Genomic DNA, 22249 nt, shown 5'->3' on the forward strand with positions numbered 1-22249 from the left:
TGAAGAAGCATTGATCCATTTGGTCTCTGAACTGGGCTACCAGCTGTCTTTTTTTCAAAGCAGTTTTATTCAAAAGAAGAAATTAATCTTTTTCTTTGCCTAGCTGCTGTTAAAATGTCCCTCAAATGTGTTTCATAGCAAAAGTGAACATAATAACATTTTTCCCTTATAGAGGGGTAGAAAGTGCTGAAAGACGCACCTTCCTGCGTACCTTTTAAACAGTACACAACCCAGTTGCTGAAGTCCACAGTAACTTAATCACTGGGGTTAGTCCATAGCATTTCTGCCAACAATGATACGTACAATCACCACATTCCACATGCAATTCCAGTGCAGGCATCCACAGGATGTGGGGATAACCCAACCAACCATAAAAAACATAAACAACCCCAAAGAAGAAAAACAGCCAATCCAGAGCTATTAGTGTTGCCAAAATTAAATGTTTGCCTCTGTGAAAGAACACTGGAGATTGTGTTACATGCATTTAAACAGACACAGGCAAATCAGAATGAAAGCACAAACCGCCTTCATGAGAGACAGGATGATATACACGAGAATCTCCATGCTGCACACATGTTTCTAAAGACAGTTGTGGCTTCTGTTTTTCTCAGTTGAGATTCAAATTTTGCTGTAATATTAAATACATTACAAATCAGAAGCAATTATAGGCCACACTGTGTCTATTCCTTGCAGAAGTTTGAGGTGCAAAGAGCCTTCCATCTTTTGCCCGCCTGCATAGGGTCCAGGCACAGCTGTAATCCCTGTGCTTACCAACATGCTGGGACTATTCCCTGCTAGGGTGCTACTTATCTCACCATGGTATGGATGAGTCAGAAGGCCATGGTCCCATTGGCTACTCCACAGCAGTTGACCAGCTATGGAGGGACTTGCTGTGTCCCCCCCCCAGCAAAGGGTGTGTGTGTGTGTGTGTGTGTGTGTGTGTGTAATGGCTGTGTTCCTACTCACAGGATGGTGTGAACAGGTGATAGACTACTCCCTATTTCAATTTATAACTTCAAGAACCTTCTTCTGATTCTTCAGTGTGGTAGTTGCACTAACTTAGACTCCCTCACACTCACTTATACACCAGCAAATGTATGTTAGTATGTCTAATAGAGTCTAAGTGAGTGTAATGAGATCTAATTAAATTCAAGGAAGTCCAGTTTATGCCACCTTACCTGTCATTTATGAACACAGCCCACTGGGTATTCATTGATACCAGTCTTCATTAGAGGACAGAAGAGGTTTTTTCCTAAACAAATATCTTGATGAGAATGCAATTTTTAAAAATTGCAGTGTGAAATTTGGTCTAATATTGTTGGATTTCTTTATCACCATTTTGCAAAATTTCTCCTTTAACTTTTTTTGCACAACCCCAGTGAGTAAACATGTAGGTGGGATTTTCTCCCAGTATTGGCCTAATGACTCTTCTATTAATGTCAACAGAAGCATTAGGTCAGCACTAAGCATTTTTGAAAATCCCACCATCAGTGCTCATGAAACTGAGGGACTAACAGCACTGGCTTGAGCTAGGCACAGGGTGGGCAGGAGCTGAACATGTTTCCCCCACTTAGCTCTGTTAAGAATCTCTCTTCTGCTCTGAAGTGCACCATTAGTAAGCAGAGTCTGCCAATCATAGAAAGATTGTGAGGTACACAAGAGGACCAGAATGAGACCTCCAAGAAGACTATTTTTTCATGTACTGGGGAAGAGAATTGGTTCCTTCTTCAATAGGCAGAAAAACAGTATTAACTCTTGGCCAAATCTTCAAGTTCTCAAGCTAAATCTCTCATTTAGCCAAATCCTGGAAGGTGCTGTGCATCTGGAACTCCCATGGGTACATAACACTTCTCATAACTTGAGTGTCAGTGTGGCCTGAGTAAGGATTTCAGGATTTGGCCCTATTTATCTATCTGTCTTTCTGTTTCTCTGTGTACATTTGTATGAACCAGTCAGTACATCGTGTAATTTGTATAGGGCCTGTATCAATAAATATTCTCTGATCTTCTCTGGAGTGTAAAGCTGTGAAACACTCCATATCCTGGCTCTGTGCATGGTAACCTGTTCAGTGGGAAGGTCAATCTGCTGTGAAATGCATCATAAAATCTTTAGGGCTTTTAATAAGGTGGTGGTGTCATTTTGCTTTTTAACAGTCAGTCATAAAACACAGAGAAGCACAAACTGAAAACATGAAGCTGAGATCATAAATTTTTTCTAAAAAACCCCAAGTGAAATGTCTATTAAAAAGTACATCAGGAAAATGGGTTATATGTTTTAGAATGATCAAACAGGAAACTGGCTTTTCAGTATTTGTGCTAGACAGCAAGATGTACAGACACATCTTCAAAACAAAGAAAGTCTTTTTACAAAACGTGTCAAAAATTCAACAGATTTTTACTTTTGGAAAAAGCTGTTAATTTTTCCTCAAGAGCTACATGAAAGAAAGTCTGATGGAGGCTTTAGAAAAGTAATCTCTTGATCAGAAATTGATTTTCTGTCTTTATCATGCTGCTACATAAATGAAGCAAAGGAAAAAAAGGCTCATAATTTTTTACTATCTTCTGTGGGATAATTTCAAACCTCCTCTGACATGTATGTGTGAAAAGGAGTAGGCAAGTGGGTTGTTGTTTTGTGCCCACTCCCAACTACCACTGAATCTGTGGATGTTCTCTGTACCACAGTTTTCTCTCTCTCCATTTGACTGATCTGTTTAGACTGTAATCTCTTCAGGACAGGATCTGCCTCCCACTATAGGTCTGTACAGTCCCTTAGCAAAATGGGTCTTCTAGGCACTACTATAAAATGAATAACTGGAGCCATGAAAAAGGTTTGCATGTCAGAGTGGTTTCTGTGTTTTAGCACAAACCCCTTTGGTCCCTTCTGTAGTTTCCCTGCTGGGATTAATCCTAATTTTGATTTCATTTCGGAAGTCCATTCAGGGATACTTTTAACATTAGGGTTAATTAAAGACCAGTTTAATTATTTTCCCTCAGATGGAAAGTCAGGTTTGTCTTAATGACATAAAAAATGAATTGACCCAAACTGCTCTTTCTGAATTGGAATTGGAAGGAGTTTTGGTATTTACAAATTCCTTACTTTGGGGTCAGGGCTGTCTTTAAGGCACAGTCGTGAAGATGGAAATTATTCCTGGTGCAATTCCAAGAGGCATTGTGTTTGAAGCAGAGAATGTCCAGATTCAAGGCTACTGTGCCCAGGGGGCTCTCTCTTGTTCCAAACTGGGAAAGGCAAAGGACATAGTTTTGGGGAGGCCAGAAGAGAAGTCTGAGGCTGTGGATCTAGTGACTGGAAACCTCTACATGTGGGCGCTACTGTTGCTATTCCAGCCCTCGGGCTGTAAAAATGGCCCAGGAGAGGATGCATTGCAATTTGAAACCCAACCTCCAATTTCGGGGGTACATGATGCCATGGCCTGACACGGAGAACACTTGAGGTGGGGGATACTCTATCGCACAATACTTGTAGTTTTCTATTTCAAACTGAATTGAAATCATACCAAGTGCCATATTTTGTGCTGCTTGAATCCTTGAAAGGTAGGATTTTATTCACCCACCTTGTCTTTCATCTCGTAGAAGATTCCGAGCAATCAGCATTAGGTGCTGTATACCTGGAAGCCAGAAGGCAAAGAATAATGAAAGGCAAAGGATATATATGGGCAGACTCCACTCTACTACAACCTGTCAATATTCTTTGCCTACTCTCTTGCTTCCTGGCATAATTGTGATTGTCTGAAATCATCTGCAGGAAGGGAGGAGATGAGGGAGTCTGACAAACAGAATTACTGGTGATGAGTAATTTCCCCTGGTTTTAATGTGGGTTCAGTGTTGTACGTATCGGAAACCTAGAAAAGTTAATGTGACTGAATTACAGGGAACTGTTAGTGGTCTCCGTATATATATTTTATCATATGTTGGTAGAGCACTAGTGTTGTGTGAAAAACATCTGTAGCAGCTGGTCCTAACTCAGATTTTTTTCCCTAACCTTCAATTATCTCCTTACAACCAGCTTATGTTCTAAAGAGCAAACGCTGTTGGGCATAGACTTTTTGCTTTATTCTTATGTCAGCTGTCGCAGGAAAAATAACAACCTGTATGCAAGCCTTATTGATCTTTCAGGGCCTGATCCCGCAAGGGGTGCTGAATGCCTCTCATTCTCACTGAAGTCACTGCACAAGTTCAGCCCCTTTGTGTTCTTGTGGGAGTAAGTTGTTAAATCATGTCCAATTACACTTCACAAATCCCAGTGGCTACAGAATTTATAAGAGAGCCTTTAGAAATCTGCCCTGTTTTGTTTTTAAAGAGTAAATTGCTTCATATTAAATGAAACACAACAGCAACGGGGGAACTAAGAGAGGGTCACAATGAATGCTGTGAAAGTGTGACTAAACCTTTTTCTATCCTCATATTTGCATAATGGATCATTTCAACTCCCAAACTGAGATGGCTCTGTTCGCTCACATCTTCAGAATCATAAAAAAACATGTAACACATCCAGTGCAAACCCATGTTAAAAAGAAGTTAACAGGTGTTTGGGTGACAAGTCCTACAGTGGTGGGACAACTCCATACAGATGGGTTTTTACAGCTTAATTGTTGATCTAAATAGAAACTGCAGCCTTCACCAATCTCTTTGCATTTATCCTAATCTATTATTAAACATTCTTTTGCATAGATTTACAGACCTTGTTGGGTTTTTTCTCTTGAATGTTTATTTTTAATACAATTGAATTTTTTATCTTTTTCCTTTGCTAGGCTGACAATTTCTTTAAAATGAAACACTGACCCAGATCTCTAGCACTGTATTTTTTAATGACTTGACAGCATGAAAAATGCCTGCTACACTGACTTCCCATTTACATTACTTCACTTGAGTCCCTAGAGGAATGTTTCTGTCTCTCCAAATATTGCATACCATGCTCCAGGAAACTACATCTCTCTCCTCAGTATCTAGCTAAACCTTTCAGGAAGAAACTTAACCTGAGAGATTAGTTAGTATAAGTTCCTTCTTGGGAGAAATGATTAATTCTTCTCCTTCTCAGCCTTTCTCCACTGGAGAAAATAACATTTTTTGCAATTGCTTGCCATTTGGCAATCTCTTTCCTGCTAGGGGACAGTATCATCCCCTTCATCAACATCTTGAATTTGTGTAAAGCAGAATTAGGATTTCCAGTGACTGGCAACAGTTTCCACAGCTAAAACCCAAGGAGAAATACTATCTATTTAATAAAAGTTCACCGTGCTTTAGAAGCAGTAAGTCTTAAGGCTTCTTTAGAGGTAGGAAGTCAAGCCTACTTCTAAAGACAGAGCCATACTCCCACATTTTGACACTATTGAATCATATTCACAATCACACCTATACAATTAATTCCAAATTGCTTTACTACTGTGTGTTTGTTATTCATATTTAATACAAAAAACTATATTAAAAGTAGGTAGGAAAGTCAAGTGCTCAAAAATTCTGAAATTTTGTGAAACTTTAGTTTTACCCGTTTGTACATTAATATAGTCTTGCCCGTCATCACATAGGAAACCTGGGACAGAGCGAAGGAGGGAATCCAGATCTCCAAAATCCCAGTCCAGAAGCATTAAACACAAGAGACCAGGCTTTCTCTTCTTGCAACTTACTGATTCATTCCTTGTCCATCCTGTGCACTGAATGAGGCAGGGGTTCTATAGAACAAATACTGTGTGACTGCGTAACTAAAGTCAGGTTTCAGAGTAGCAGCCATGTTAGTCTGTATCCGTAAAAAGAAAAGGAGTACTTGTGGCACCTTAGAGACTAACAAATTTATTTGAGCATAAGCTTTCGTGAGCTACAGCTCACTTCATCAAATACATACAGTGGAAAATATAGTGGGGAGATTTTATATACACAGAGAACATGAAACAATGGGTGTTCCTATACAGACTGTAACAAGAGTTATCAGGAAAGGTGAGCTATTACCAGCAGGAGAGTGTGGGGGGGGGGAACCTTTTGTATATGCCATCATGTGCCAGCAATGCCCCTCTGCCATGTACATTGGCCAGACTGGACAGTTTCTACGTAAAAGAATAAATGGACACAAATCAGACGTCAAGAATTCTAACATTCAAAAACCAGTCGGAGAACAATTCCATCTCTTTGGTCACTCGATTACAGACCTACAAGTGGCAATTCTTCAACAAAAAAAACTTCAAAAACAGACTCCAATGAGAGACTGCTGAATTGGAATTAATTTGCAAACAATTAATTTAGGCTTGAATAAAGACTGGGAGTGGATGTGTCATTACACAAAGTAAAACTATTTCCCCTTGTTTATTTCCCCTCCTACTGTTCTTGTCAGCTGCTGGAAATGGCCCACCTTGATTATCACTACAAAAGGTCCCCCCCGCCCCGCCCCCCGGGCGCTCTCCTGCTGGTAATAGCTCACCTTTCCTGATAACTCTTGTTACAGTCTGAATGGTAACACCCATTGTTTCATGTTCTCTGGGTATATAAAATCTCCCCACTATATTTTCCACTGTATGTGTCCAATGAAGTGAGCTGTAGCTCATGAAAGCTTATGCTCTAATAAATTTGTTAGTCTCTAAGGTGCCACAAGAACTCCTTTTCTTTTTAACTAAAGTCAGTATCATAATGCATATTCACACTGGGGATGAATTGACTTTTGCTTTACGTTTCTTAACTTTTGAGTGTTTGACATTGCAACCATAATGGGTGAGATCCTTGCTCTGGCCTCTTTATTCTGCAGAAAAGGGCCAGAGTGGCATAAAGGGGCCCCCAAAGACCCATATTCAGCTGGGTGTGGATTTCCCCTGATGCAAGCACTGTGGAAGACAGCTGTGTGGCTGCCTTCCAAGGACCCCTTCACAAGTCCTGGTGTAATGTGTGTGGGCAGAGTGCAGAGATACCAGGCAGCACTGCAGTCCTTAGGGAAACCCAAGGATCCTGTTGTAATTTAGACAGGCCTGCTGGGGGTCTCGCTACCCACTGGAGCAGCCCAGGATCCGTGGACACACAAAGGTGGCTTAAAGCTACTCTTTTCTCAGGCTGCTTGTTAGAGCACAGAATCCCACTCAATCTTCTTCTAACATACGTTTTTGAATGTCATTTCTAGGATTTTTAAAAAACAAACTGAAAAACCATGTGGAACTATATTTACATTCCTGGTCTGCAGCCCTCATGGGTCATCAGCTAGGTACAAAATCAGGAGCTTTAGATCACAGCACAGACAACTCCTTGAGCTACAGAAGTAACTGGTAGTGTCAGTACGTTGTCACCCCCTGTGTGAACCAGCCATTAATAGAGGTGGGGGGTGTGTGTGTGTGTGTGTTTGTGTATGTGAGAGAGACATATTTAACATTGTAAAAACTATTTTCCCTAACTTTTGTACTCAGAAACAAACAACATGTTTTTGCTGAAACTTTCCAAAAAACATTTAGTCTGAGGCAGATGAGCATGTAAAAGTTAAAATTTGGCAAAGTTATAAGCCATTGAAAACAGGAGCTTATAGTGCAAAGTATTAGGCAACCTTAAATAGAGGCAAAATTACTAGCTCCACCTATAATGATTTTAAGAATTCTATCTAGAGAAAACTCTTCAGAAACTAAGATACATTTTTATATTGATTCTCCAAAAATGTTTTAAATTTAAGGCAAGTAAACCTAATATTTCTGACTTTCACAGATGCCAGGATGAATGTCCAGTGGGGACTTATGGAGTGCAATGTGCAAAGACCTGTCAGTGCATGAATGGAGGGAAATGCTATCATATTAGTGGCGCGTGTCTCTGTGATCCAGGGTATACAGGAGAACACTGTGAAACAAGGCTTTGCTCTGAGGGAGTCTATGGTCTCAAGTGTGACAAAAAGTGCCCCTGTCACTTGCAGAACACGCACAGGTATGTTGTTATATCTTTTAGCAGATTTTCTCCATGTGGAACATTTAACCAAGAAAGTAAATTATAAGGAAATAAGTTCCTTAGGTTTCCAGGAAAAGTGAATCAGCTAAGAGTCACAAAGCTCAGAGAGAGATAGATTGTTTAATGTTTTTATAATCCTAGCAAGAAACACAATAACAAGCAGAGCAAGAACTGCAGATTTTTTTTTGTTTTGTTTTGGCTTACAGCTTTATTTGATTTCTTTAAATAGCAATCGATAATCAGATTTTAAGATGAATATCAAGATTATTAACACAAGAGATAAATATTGACCTGGTCTTGGCCTTTGTCTATATTTACCACATATAAAAATAAATCTTTATATTTTTCACCATATGAGGTCAATAGACTTGCTTCTTCTTTCACTTACACTGGGGTACTATTTATTAAAAGTATCACCAATCAAGTAAATGGAAATACACCATCCCGTACACATAAAACTGATGGGAGCAGAGAATCAGGCCAAATATATATATATATTGTGGGGAGAAAGCATGCTGATTGTTTTAATGAGATATATCTGGAATTCTCATCATTGTGACTGATTTACATTTCTCCATACCTGTGTAGTATTGGGTCAGAGGAGCTAAACAATAGAAACACACTAACTCATTGCGTGACTCTTTTCAGGCAATCATGAGCCAAATATTTTTGCATTGTATTTGTATTTACAGGACCCACAAAGCCTTAACATGTTGTAATAAAAATCTATAAACCAGAAATTCTGAGATAATCCCTGGGGATACTAGGAGAGGGATGGGAGTTAAAACAAGATAACATACAATCAAAATATAATTCTCATGACAAGGCTTTTCTTCTTATAAAGCACACCTGGCTATATGAAATACTCCAATAATTCTGCATTCAGTCACTCATAATGCCATTAATAATACACAATATGTCAGATAAGTTTTCTGTACATATGCCAAATGTTTTTCTGTCACAGATTGCTGTGTTAAAACTATTTGCAGAAATGATGCACTCTTACACAGAGCAATGTTGTGTTTTGTATCTGAGATGCACATTTTTTATACATAAAAATAAAGCCTTTGTTCAGAATTTAGAAGTGACATTAAAGTGCACTTGGGCATTAATGAAAAAATCTCCTTTTAAATATCTCTGTTTGTGTAACCCTGTGAGAGGGCGGTGTGAGAAATAAATTCTTGGATTGCTTAAATTGTTCAACATAACTTCTGTTGACAAGCCATGGAAGAGAGGGCTGCATTTCTCTCATATTTCACTTACGTATTTGAATGTTGGTGTACTTGTACTTCTGTTTATCCCATCTACTTGAAATGTGATTTGAAATAATACTGTTTGGACAGGATGTGAAATCCAGTAAATTATGGGTTGGGGAGAGAATTTAGGAGTAAGAAAAACCATAATCCCTCCCCATTTCCCTGCACCTTGTCTGGCACTCAAAACAGCAGTATTTGGCCCTAATAGCACTATGTGTATAAATTATGGTTAGCCAGTTTTCTGCAATTTTAACTGAAGACGACTGTAGAAGTTTAGCTTGACAGGAAAGTATTGCATTGTATAGCATTTCTGATATTTCAAGGATTACTTCTGATTTGTGTTCAACACAGCTGTTCCTTCATTTATACCTCTGGAAGACAGCTTGTGGTCAAATCAAATCACAAATGTTCAAACGTAAACAGCAGCATATGGCTGATCTTTTTTTGAGCATTTTCCCCTCTGTATGACAAATCAAATGGAACTTAGCACTGTTGTGGGTGTGGGAGCATGTGTGTCTGTAAGTGCATGTTACAGCTGAGTAGAGAAAAGTGAGGGGAGGGAAGCAAAAATTCACAGGCTTCACAAGACATTTTTATATACTTTTTCTTCCTTCGTGCCGGAGGGTGATTAAGACCACCAACGAGTAGCAATCAGATAACTTATGAATAATAATTGGAAAAACACAGGCTCCACTAAGAATACTTTCTTTCCACTTTTGATGATACAGTTGTTTCTGGCTATCTTCTGTGACTAAATGCCAGCCTGGTGGGAAAGAACTTACTCTCACATAAACACATCAGGGAATATCTATGTAGAACTGATTGGGACTTTTTCCATTAAATGTTTTTTGTCAAAACGGAAGCTTTTCATGGAAGTGTGTCCAGTTCAGAGGGAAGATCTCTGAGGTCCAGGAGGGAATTTTGGAGAAAGAGAGAATAATTAATGCATCCCAGTATAGCTAATAGTCCAGTGGTTAGGGCACTGAGCTGGAAAGTAGGAGACCTAGGTTCAAGTCTCTGCTTGGCTCTAACAATCATGCTACAGAGTCAGTCTCTTTCTCTGGCTCATAGGCTGGGGGAGGCTGTGCAGGGAGGCGGTTTGGCCCTGCCCATGCTCTGCCCGCAGAGTCCCCCCGCACTTTGTCCTGGCTCGGGGTGGCTGGTGCTGGGGTTGCACTGCCTGCCCTGGCACTTGGACCGTGCCACCTGGTGCTCAGGGTGGCTGCCCAGAACTGGGGCTGTTGGCCATGGTGAGGGCGCTCTGGGCTTGAGTGGTAGTGGAAGGCGAGGGGTGGGGCCTTGGGCAGAAGGGGTGGGGCTGGGGGCTAGCCTCCCCCAAAACCTGGGTCAGCAGCCGCCCATGCTCTGGCGCAATGAATATTTAACTATACAAAGTGGGACAGCTTAAACAGGAGAGAAAGAGTGACTGACTCTATTGCCCAGGGGTTAGGGTGCTTGCTGTTGATGAACAAAGATCAAGCGTCCATGCTGATTCTTTTAGATACATCAGCTGCCTTGAATGGTACTGACCACATGATATTGTTGACATGCCTACTGATTCTGGTGGGGATGAAGTTGTATTTGAGTTACTTTGTTCTCTTCTGTCCTAGATGGCTCCAAGGGTAGTACTGAGAGACCACCCATCTACTCCAAGGGCTCTCTCATGGAATGTTTTATTCTACTCCCTCTCAATATGTCTGTGAAGTAGTTTAGGCCGCAGTGTCAGCCATATGCAGATGATGTGCAGCACGTCTCTCTGCTCTTAGACCAAATGATGCTACTGATCAGTTTTCCAGTAACTAGGCATGAATGAGAGCTAGCTGGCTGAGGCTAAACTCAGATAAGACAGAAATAAAACTAGAAGGTTACGGGAACAAGCTGAAGAATTGGTGAATGTAATATCTAGCCCTTTTAATGAGGGGTTTGCCTGCCCTTGCTACTCAGGTTCACGAACTATGGGTCTTTTTAGATCTTCAGTTGCTTCTGGAGGTTCAAATGGCAGGAGTCAGCAAATAGTGACTTTCCATCTGCCTTTGGCAAGACAGAACTGCCTTTGGCAAGTTCTTTTGGATATGGACCTGCGCTGTGTCACTTTGAGGAAGGATTACAGCAGTCCCTCTACTTGGGTGGCATCTGATGATCATTTGGAAACTTTAGAAGTACAGAATGGAGCTCCTCACTTACCTAGTAGTAATTCTTACAGGGAGAAAGCTACACCTACTCTCCAGAGAGTGCCCTGTTTTCCGGTTCATTTCTGAATGCAGTTCAAGTTGTATTATTTTTTATGTGATAAGCTTGTCAGGGCTTTCTGTTTCATCATTGTTTCATCCTGGCAGTTGAGATCAGCTGGGACACTCAACCTGGCATGCAAAGGTCATTCTTAATAGTGGGACCTTTACTCAGGACTTATTCATTATCCTAGGTTTAATACAGCCCCAGTATGTTGCTCTTCAGGGCATATCTATTTTCTCATGCTTTTTCTGAGTCAAGAGTGGATGAGATGATGAGGGGTGGATTCAGTTTATGTGTGCTGACAGTGTTTTTAATGTTGACATTAGGTCATTTTGTATTTCTGGATGGGTTTTTTAGGGTGGAATTGTACATATAAATTGCCTAGGGAGGTTACGGAATCTCCATCATTGGAGATTTTTAAGAGCAGGTTAGACAAACACCTGTCAGGGATGGTCTAGATAATACTTAGTCCTGCCATGAGTGCAGGGGGCCAGACTAGATAACCTCTCGAGGTCCCTTCTAGTCCTATGATTCTATGATATACATAGATTTTTCATCAGACCATTTTATAAATTGAAATAAATATATGGCATAAAGTGTGCCAGAAAACTGCAGGCTTAAATTACTTTATATTATTACCAAATATACTAAAATTTATTTTAGTGCTTATATAGGAAATATACATATATGTCCATAAATTGTGAACAAAAATGAACAGGAAAAAAAGCAGAAATACTTGCAGCATCTCTCAACGTCTATTCTACCTCCCTATCTTAACACACAAATCTTATTGCCAATTAAGCTAACTGCATGAGAACCATCAAAAAACTTCAAAAGTGCTCCAGCTTCCTACATCTAATTACAAATTACAGAATACTAATTTTGGTGTCAATCAATATATGTGCGAGTATGCCTTACTAATACTCACTGGGGGGCACAGAATATCAATGCCTCTGTCTGCCTCATATGCTACACTCTTTAAAAAAGAAAAAAAGGCAGCTCAGAGGATTTATTTCCTGAAATCACTGCACCACTAATTTTCATTTTTTATATATTTATCTTATTTCTTCATGCTATGCTGCCTATTGTTGGGTGGGTTGAGAATGCTTTCCATATCGCTGAATACCTCCTGTAGTGATAAGAAATATGGGGATTATATCCAAAATGCCTCTGGAGGCATACAGAAAAGCAATTAGGTATAGGGAACTTATTTCTCAGGGAACACATTTCTGCTTCTCTTTCTACATCATGTGTTTCCTGAGGTTAACATGTATTTCATTTGAGAATATTTCCATTCCAGCCCCAATTACCTGCAGGTGTTCTAATATTTTAATATACAGACTATTCTCAGCAAACACCACATAGCCTGTTGGTGTGGCTTGATCTGTTTCCATACACACTAAATAGACCACTCTAAACTTCTCAGTTACTATTCAGTTGAAAAGATCAGGGGCCAGATTTTCCTCTCATTTACAGCAGTTTTACACAAACTAGTCATGCCTTGTTAAAAAGAGACGTATACGTTTATTGCCACATTCCCTATTTTCACTTGCGACTATTTTAAGGATGACGATTATTAATTTTTCAACACCCAAAAGTGTCATAGGTACTTTTCATACCTTCAAATAGGAAAAAAAAACAACTCACAGTTTTATTCATGTGTACACACACATACACACACAAACAGCAAATGAAGGAAGTCTCGAGGCATGTAAAACTTCCTTGATGTCATGGGTCATTTAATGTGTCTGGACTTAGACACATTTTTTCCAGCACACTTCAGGGGACTTTACTTCAATCAGTGCCAGAAGACTATCTTTAAACAGTCTTCCTATTGTAAATATATTTGATTTGGACATTGAGACTTTCCTTTGGTGAGAATTAAGCAAGTGCTTTGTCTGCCAGAGTGCCACAGAGTACTCCATTGTGTCCACTTTTCCAGCACATATATCTTAGCACAGCTGATGATGTCCATTTGTTATGAGGCAACAGCTGTCCAACTAGCCATTCAATAGAACTGCTGTTTCAGGTAGAGACAGCTGGTCTATCACCAGGTATGTACAGTGTAGACTAGACACTTTCTAAAAGGTCACTGAGTTTGACAGTGCCTCTGACTTCTCCCTGTGAAAGTGATTTGGTATCATTTCTTGGAAAGAAGCCAGTTGTACACTTCTCAACCACAGCTTTAAAGAGAGGAGCATTCATATTACTCCTTGAATGTTGCTTTATTAAAGAAACTCATCATCTTTCTCAGACAAAAGGATTATATTTCTAAATGGGCTTTGTAAGAAAATAAGATGCTGATTTTAACCATTATTCGAAAAATAATGATGTTTTAGTTACAGCTGAATTACCAAGAAGCATAGATGGAAGCTTGAATTTTTCACCATTTAAATATTTTTAATGTCATGAAATTTATGGTCATGAAGGCTAATTGTAGTGTACTTAGGGTTTTTTTTGACACAGAAATAGAAAAGATAGATCTTTTATTTTCAAACTAAATAAACACATAGATTTGTAAGTATGTGTCTTTATGTTGTATTATGTTACATTATACTAATTGTGTGTGTGTTGTGTATGTTTAGTTTGGGGAAAATATATATCTTTATACACAGTATATGAGATCCTTTAAACAACATATCTGTAACAGCATGTCGTTCTCTGAAAAAAAAATACATTGGGATCTTGGTGTCATATTTAGTCCCAAATTATTTATTCCTTTCATCTTCTTCTGCCAGCTGCCACCCTATGTCTGGAGAATGCTCCTGCAAGCCAGGCTGGTCTGGCCTCTACTGTAATGAGACATGTTCTCCTGGATTCTATGGTGAATCTTGTCAACAGATCTGCAGCTGCCAAAATGGTGCTGACTGTGATAGTGTGACTGGAAAATGCATCTGTGCCCCTGGATTTAAGGTAAATAGTTCTGAAGTTCACAGTTTATTTTTTTCTTTTCCTGCCTTCAGTTAGGGCCCGATTCAGTGAAATGCTGAGTGTACTCCTTCCTGTGAGGTTAATGGGAGGTCAAGACATTCAGCTTGTCACTTGTTGGGAGTCGCTTAGCTCCTTGTGGGACAGGCTCGTAAAGGAAAAAATTTGCATTTGGATCTCTTAAAAATAATGTAGTGATGAGAATGGAAAAGTGCTAATAAGGTATACAAACCTACTACAACAGAAAGGAATTGGGGGAACTGTGACTGTTGCAGCACTAATCTGTGGATTTAAGTAACTATTTTATAGTAAAAATCTACAGTAAATACAGTTATTTCTACAAATCATGATACCTGATTTCAGTGGTTCTCACAGATGTTTGTTCTTATACAGAAATTTGATGATACTAAAAATGTAACCTTGAAGACGTATTATGGTACTTCTTTTCTTCTGTCAGTAATACTGTGTATAGTAGAAAAAGCACTTTAATCAAATGATATTTTTTGGAATATTGTATATGTCCAAATTGTTTTCTATTACATTACCATTTTACATTACACTTTGCTTTTGTAAATTGCTTCTTTGTACAGTAGTACTGAATATTGGGTTACCCAAGTGCTGGCAGGTATGTGACATGCTCTCCCACATCAACTAATGTAAAACAAATACTTATTGTAGATTTAAAGAGTATTAAGAGCCTTGCTTAATGCTTTCCTGTTAACCCAGGCTGACCTGATGACAGCCTAGAATGTGACATGGTCTGCACATTTTCTTATACAACAGTCAGTCTCTCAGAAAGGGGTAGACAGTCAGTTAAATCTAGGATTAGAGAAAGTGCTGGTGATATTTTATTGTTTGAACTGTCATTGATGTTTTGTCAAATAATTTTTTAATATATTTGTGTATGTTTTAGGATTCTGATTGTGCTACTCCTTGTCCTCCGGGAACCTATGGAGTAAACTGTTCTGCTGTGTGCAACTGCAAAAATCAAGCCGTCTGTTCTCCGGTGGATGGTTCTTGTACCTGCAAAGCAGGTCAGAGTGCCTAACAAATTAGTCTCCCATCTCTGTAATCAGTCATCAGTATACGTTATTTATACACATCAAAATGAGCTTCTGAAATAGAGAAGAAGAAATTAAACTTAAACTAAACTTAAACTAAAAAAGAGCCAGGCACTAACTCCATAACAATGCTGGCTCCCTCCACTGCTCAGAAAGGTGACAAATGGAAAAATTATCTTCTCAGAGACAATTGTGGGCAGCTTGCCTTTGCCACCACTATTCTGCTTTGTATCCACATACCCTTCACATTGCTCTCTGTGCAGGTCACACTGGAGTTGTGGATGCGGGGGGGGGGGGGGAGGGGAGGGGGGCGGGAATCACTAGTACCCACCCCAAGATAGGATGCTGCTCTCTTCTCTGGAGCTGCTGAGCATAAGTTGCTGTAGGTTTCCTTGTGAGTGTGTTACTTGTCAGCAGCCCTACTTGACTGTATGCTTCTTTTCTACTTCCACTCCAAATCAGCATGAATCTGAACAAGCTCCAGGTCACTGCAGCCTCCATCCCACCATGGACACCTGATATTCTTCCTGCCCGTTCAACACCACTATCTATACCCCCAAAATCATCACCTCCCCTTTGGCTCCCCCACACCTTTCCAGCTCAATCCTGTGTTCTCCAATCATTCTCTGACCCAGTCCCGACACTTACCCTACTCCCCTTCTCAGCGTCACCATCATTAATGCGAGGTACTGCTCCTTCATTCCTCGGCACCCCCACTTTATCCCCACTCAGCTGGCTCTGCCTCCATCAGTATCACCCATCCCACTTTCTTTCATAACCCTCTACTTTGCTTGGCACTTTCTCCCTGTCAAATCTTCCATGTACCACCTGCACCCCAGCTCACCTTCTCCCACAGCAGATGTTGGAGTGAACTTGCCTATATACGGCAGGGATTCAGACTGTTTGCAAATTCTCCAGCCATGTGTTCTGCAGATAGAAAGGAGCATGATAAGAAAGAACTTCATTTCCCATCTCCCATACAAGGTTCTGCAGCCCTGCCTCATGTCTCCATGTAGTTCCTGTCCAAAGGAATATTCAAGGTGAAGGCACATGTAAGGATATTTTCTTACACACAGAGAGCCTGAGGTTGTCCCCCATCATCTGCAGGTGGGGAAAACCTTAAAAGCAGGATAACCATCTTGGCTGTGCTCCTGGATTGGTCAGGGGAAATAGACAGGCCACAGAATGCTGAGCAGGGGGATCCTGCGCCTTGTATGTGCCATGGAGCTCTCCTCTAAAGTGCTTCTCTTCTTAGAAGCACAGGAAAGGGTCTTGGAGGTGTGGCAGAATCAGCAGGGAAGTGACTAGTTGATTTGCCGCTCCAGGGATTCGTAGGCCTAAATCCTCCATGTAGCAGGTGTGCTGGCATCCAAGCTACTATTGTAATCTATGTGCTGTAATAGTGGCAGTGGGCAGATTTGGACTTGCAGCTGCTCTTTGCCAAATGGCTGGATTGGGAGAAGTATTGCTTTCCTCAGATCCCTGCCCAAAGGTCATTTGCTTGGGCCTTGTGAGAATTGAACAGAAGGTAGAATTTTACCCAACATAATTAATACTAAGATGAAAAAATAACTGATTTAATTGTTTTACTAAGTATTAAACAGATACTTGTCACAGCAAAAATAGTGTTTGACACAACTGCTAAATAAGGTGAGGATCATATCTACCCCTCTTGCAATGTGTTAGCCCTTTATGGTATTTCTGAAGAGCTCTGGGTGAAATCCCATTGATTTCAGTGGGACCAGGATTTTACCCTCCATTTTCAAATATTCCATGTAATTACACATATTATTTCCCCCAAATTCCTCTACATTTTTTCATTAACAACCATGTTCTTGCCCAGCCCTGGTGATGGAGCAGGGAGCAAGACAGTGAGTCTGTGAAGGGGGGAGTGGGACAGATTTGTGGAGGGTGGGTCAGAGAGAGTTTGGGGAATATGACGTACTAGAAACATTCCAAATTTTATATGATTCTTCATGGAATTGTTTACTTTAATGATTCTTGCATTATAGGAGGCAATGTAGGGAGTGAAGGGATAGAACACAAATCCTGAGAAGAGTATTGTGGGAAAATGTGTTTCCATATTTTAATTATTACAATGCAATATTTGCAACAAATATTTTTTCCTGAATGAAGCCCTTAGTTCTGCAGTAAGAAATCCAGAGCACAAGGGAGATTCATGACAACACGTGTTGTGAATAGCTTATTGATTAAATTCAGTACAGTTATTTTTACCCTCACTTACTGTAAACAGAGTATAGAAATAGAAACGTAACTTGTGTCACTGTCGATGATAGCATATGACTACTTGGCTGCTATATCCAATAGATGTACAGTAGCATGTTTTTAAAAGCTTTCTGCTTTTCTGCTTACTTCAGTGTGTACTTCCTTTGTCATTTTTCTGACTTAATCACTTAATGAAGCGTCATTTTATAGGCATCTTCTAATTTATACTGGGGTTATTTTTAAATATTCAGAAGGAAGTGGGGAATCTCCTGAAGCATCTCATATCTGTCTTTGGAAAAACCCACCTTACATAATGACTCTTTCACTGATCTATTTTTTTTAACCTTTGGTTTTTTTCTGCCAAGACCACTGTTATGCCTGCACCATAGCTCTGTCTGCACTGAATGTAGTCTGCAAAGAGCCCATCAGAAAGACTACTAAAGAAGTAGCTATATGAGTAACTTTGTTTTTAAGAAGAACTGACTCTATTTTCTAAGGGACCCTATTTTCTTTTTTTATGCTGTCCTTTGCAAAATTCAAAATAGTTTAGTGCATTTCAGTGAGCATTCTCAAGGTGTCTTATTTTCCCTTCAGATGTACTATTAATTGCTTTCATATGTTGACACCCATCTATAACGTGTGCTGTGCACAGCTGTTACAGGTGCACAAGGACATCTCTGTTTGAACTTGAGCAATGCCTCAGCTGGGAGGACTAATACTCTCTCATAGGCTACATGGTCATCCTTGCTGCTGTGCATCACTGAGAGATTCCAGAAGAGGAACCTCCCAGCAACGGAAGAGAAACATGTTCTTGTTTAATATGACACTTCATTTTTGTTGTGGCAGGTTGGCATGGTGTGGATTGTTCAATAAACTGTCCCAGTGGCACATGGGGTCTTGGCTGTAATTTAACTTGCCAGTGCCTTAACGGAGGGGCTTGCAATGCTCTGGATGGAACCTGTACCTGTGCTCCAGGTTGGAGAGGGGAAAAATGTGAACTCACTTGCCAGGTAATTAAAATTCACTCAATGATGAGCTATAGGGGTTCTGTTATAAGTGGTCTAATCCTGCAAAACTTCCAACTGAGAGTATTTCTACTGAGTACAGTGGGGCTCCTCAGCTGCATATATGAATGTACAATACTTTTTTGTGCCTTCATATTGAAAATTTTACTCCAGATGTTTCACTGACTGTTTCAGAACTTGTTTAAAAGCTTAGTTAGAGACAAATTCTGCTCTTAGTTACAATAAATCAGGAGTCACCCAAACTATTTCAATGACGATATTTCAAAATGAGCATGTAAACAAAAAATATAACCTCTAATTAACAAAAATTACTCTGAATATAAGAATGTGTTTATCTAGGTTAGTTTGTCTTCCAGCATGAAAATAAAACCAAAATGAAAATCTTTCTCTCTCCTTCAACCAGATGTACATAATCTTTTGTTGTGGTAACTTGTTTTCCTCTGCTTCAGGGCTTTGTCTGCTACTTCCAATATTTAAGCAATCTCTCAGGGAACCACAAAAAAATCCGGGTTTTAACAGAGGAAACTTTATAATTAAGATAGAACAAAGTTTTACTCAAGATCTTTGGGGGTACTGTGAGTCAGACACTTCAGACAGGAGAGTAAAGGCCTAGTAAAGGTGGTGGTCTCTTCATTAAGCTTTACTGCATCTAATTTCTTCCAGCCTGTTGACCCACACCCTTTTGCTTCCCCAATTCTATCTCCATCTCTTCTTTATTTGCCTCCAGAGACCTGCAAATCTGTTTGTCTCTTCTCTCTTTTTCTTCTACAGACTCTCCCTCTGGTACAATTGTTTTTCTAGAGTGGGCTAGAAAACTGAGATTTTCCCCAGGAACATTTTAGTAGGAAAATCCCCTTTTGAAATTTTTCCATTGGGAAATTTCAGTTTTCTCACAGGCAATGTATAAAATGTGGGAAAGTAGTTCCCTATTGACCTTTCTCACTGTTCCCCAGTTTTTTCAGCTGGGAAAGAGCAAAAAAATGGGAGCTAAATAAATTATGTTTCACTTTTAGAAGTAACACTTTCAATTTTAAGGGTTAAGAGTTAAAAGTGCAAGTGTTACTTTGTCTTTGAAAGTGTTAATTTCAGAGGGAAAGTAACACTTTCACATTTGACATTAAGTGCTAAGATGTTACTACTGGCAAATGGGAAACCATCAGATATTGACGTGGTGGGGGAAATTCACAATTTCAGAATGAAAACATTGGAATCTTTTTTAAAGAATTGTTTTTTCTCTGCTTTTTTTTTTGTTTCAAATACATTTCAGAATGAAAAAAATTCATCCAAAAGTTGTTTCCAATGAAATCTTGTCTTCCAATGAAAATAAAATGTTTTGTGAAGACGACTCTCTTCTGGAGTTATGGATAAAGAGAAGCTTTGGGTTAATTCAGTTACAGATGAATTATTTGAATTTCACATGACCCCTGTAAATTCCCCACCCCGCCACTTCCACATCTATGTGTTTTGCTTAGTTCCATTATTTTCAATGAGATGGCAGTGTGAGCAGCTGGATTACAACATGTCTGACAGCCGAACCTATGCTACTTCATTGGGTCCGGATTATGCAGCTCTCGGAGCAATCAGGAGTTAAATATTGGGGAGACTGTTTTGCTTTTAATTAATTTTCTCCACAAAGTAATAATATAATATAACTTATACTAAAATGAAAACACATTCTGTACAAACAGAAAACTGATAGGGTACTAACAATATAAGCACATACAATGCTTCCAACATTAATATGAAAAAAATATGAATTAAGCTCCTAGAAAACAGGTTCAGATTTCTTTAAAACAACCTTGTCTATTTGATTTTGCAAGATGCTGAATGCCCTCAACTTGCATTGGCTTGCATTAGCACCTTCCAATATTGTCTCCTTAAGAGAAAGCTGCTCTTTCAAGGCTGCTAATCCACAGCAGTCCACTATTTTCAGCAAAATGACACCTACAAATACTAACCTTTATCAAATGCTTTTTCCATCTCAAAATTCCATAACATGAGAATAAAAAAAAACAACTAATTTGAATGTAAGTCTCTACATATGTCTTATCTCTAAGCATAGAGAGATAAAGTGTGTGAGGTAATATCTTTTATTGGACTTCTGTTGAAGAGAGAGACAAGGTTTTGCACTTACACTTAGATCATCTTCTCTAAGCCTGCTGTTTAAATTATAAAATCTTCAAAACAGGGACTGTGTTGAGTACAACGTTGAAAATTAACAAACTAATATTATGAAATACACATCATTTATCCATTAGAGTTTCCATCCATAAATATTTTCCCTCTACTTTTATTATGTGAGAGATGTTTTTGCCAACAAGAAAGTAAATTAGTTATTTGGATCCACTTTAATGTACACATTCATTATTAAATTGATCCTCCTGACTAATACTTTCTCCCAAAAACCACAGATCAGAGGAAGTGCATATGACATAATGTTGTTGTTTTTTTGCCCATATCTCCAACAGTTATTAAACTTGAATCTAGACCCCATTAGTTTTCCTGTGTCCAGTGTGATCTGGGGAAAAAAATATTTTATTATTTCAGCCACCATTTCAGGCTGTATACTTAGGCTGGTCATTCCAGTGAGCATAGGACACATCTTTTTACTAAAATTACAGCTCATATTAGTACTCAAAAGTAAGTGAGTTTGCAGTCTTATTTCTGCTATGTCTTATTACAAATTACCCCCTTTCCAGAATATATTTGAGGATTTTCTTTCTTCACAAATCTGATTATATGCAAAGGAAGTACTTTCCTTAATCTCTTCTTCTCCCTTACATTAAAATGGATTATTGAGATAAGTAAGACACTGCTTATTCTTGAGTCGTGTGCAGGGCAGTGTTGTTCTGTTTTGGAATTGAAAGACTGGTAGTTAAATGGCCAAATCCTGTGGAACTCTTTTCAAATGTAGGCATGAGTATCAGGAAACAGCAGATGAAACTTGATTTAGGCTGCATTTCAAGTTCTAATGTTATTATGACAATATGTTTAGCCTTGGTATTTAAATTATCCCACTGTACTAGCTTTTTAAATGGTGCTGTGTGTATTTCTTTTCTTGTTTTCTTTTATGCAGGTGGTGCCAGGCACATAAGTGTGATTATACTACCTATTCTGTCTTATATTTCATTTTGGTTCCAACCCCTTTTTCTATAGTTGCATATTACTGCTAAACTTTTCTTTCTTCTGGGAGGTTGAACCTAGTGGTTTTCCTTGGTGCAGTTTCTTGAGTTGGCTTGATGGGGAATTTGTCTCTAAAATCAGTTTACCTTCTCTTACTTAACAGAAACTAAATGCAGTTAGAATTGGGATTCCAAAATCCAATGGAAGTCATCTGAATTGCATTGGGGAAACTTAGAGGAGAATTTGACCCCTTATGTCAAATCCATCATATACCAGCTTTCCATCAGTCCACAGAAATGCTACCACACTAAAAAATAATATTACATAATTGTCCCATTTCCTTTTGTGAACAGTAAGCATCCTTCCCCTTGTCAGGTTGCATTTACTGTAATGCAAAAGAAGGGAATTTTAATAAAAAGAAAGTGAGGCTGTTTGTGCTTGTTTATAAAACATGTATATGTAAAATTCAGTCCTAGTGTCAC

General features: G+C 39.2%; 1 protein-coding gene across 2 annotated transcripts in view; it reads left to right on the top strand.

Moving 5' to 3' along the window:
- MEGF10 (multiple EGF like domains 10) overlaps positions 1-22249 on the top strand; it is a 147783-nt gene that overhangs the window by 82289 nt on the left and 43245 nt on the right. For both annotated transcript variants that reach the window (XM_048850889.2, XM_048850888.2), the window contains exons 9-12: positions 7683-7895; positions 14143-14317; positions 15246-15366; positions 18466-18629. In XM_048850889.2, coding sequence (XP_048706846.2) covers positions 7683-7895; positions 14143-14317; positions 15246-15366; positions 18466-18629 — 673 coding nt within the window. The remainder of the gene's footprint in view (positions 1-7682; positions 7896-14142; positions 14318-15245; positions 15367-18465; positions 18630-22249) is intronic.

This window comes from Caretta caretta, chromosome 5 (assembly GCF_965140235.1).
Source record: "Caretta caretta isolate rCarCar2 chromosome 5, rCarCar1.hap1, whole genome shotgun sequence".
Taxonomy (NCBI): Eukaryota; Metazoa; Chordata; order Testudines; family Cheloniidae; genus Caretta; species Caretta caretta.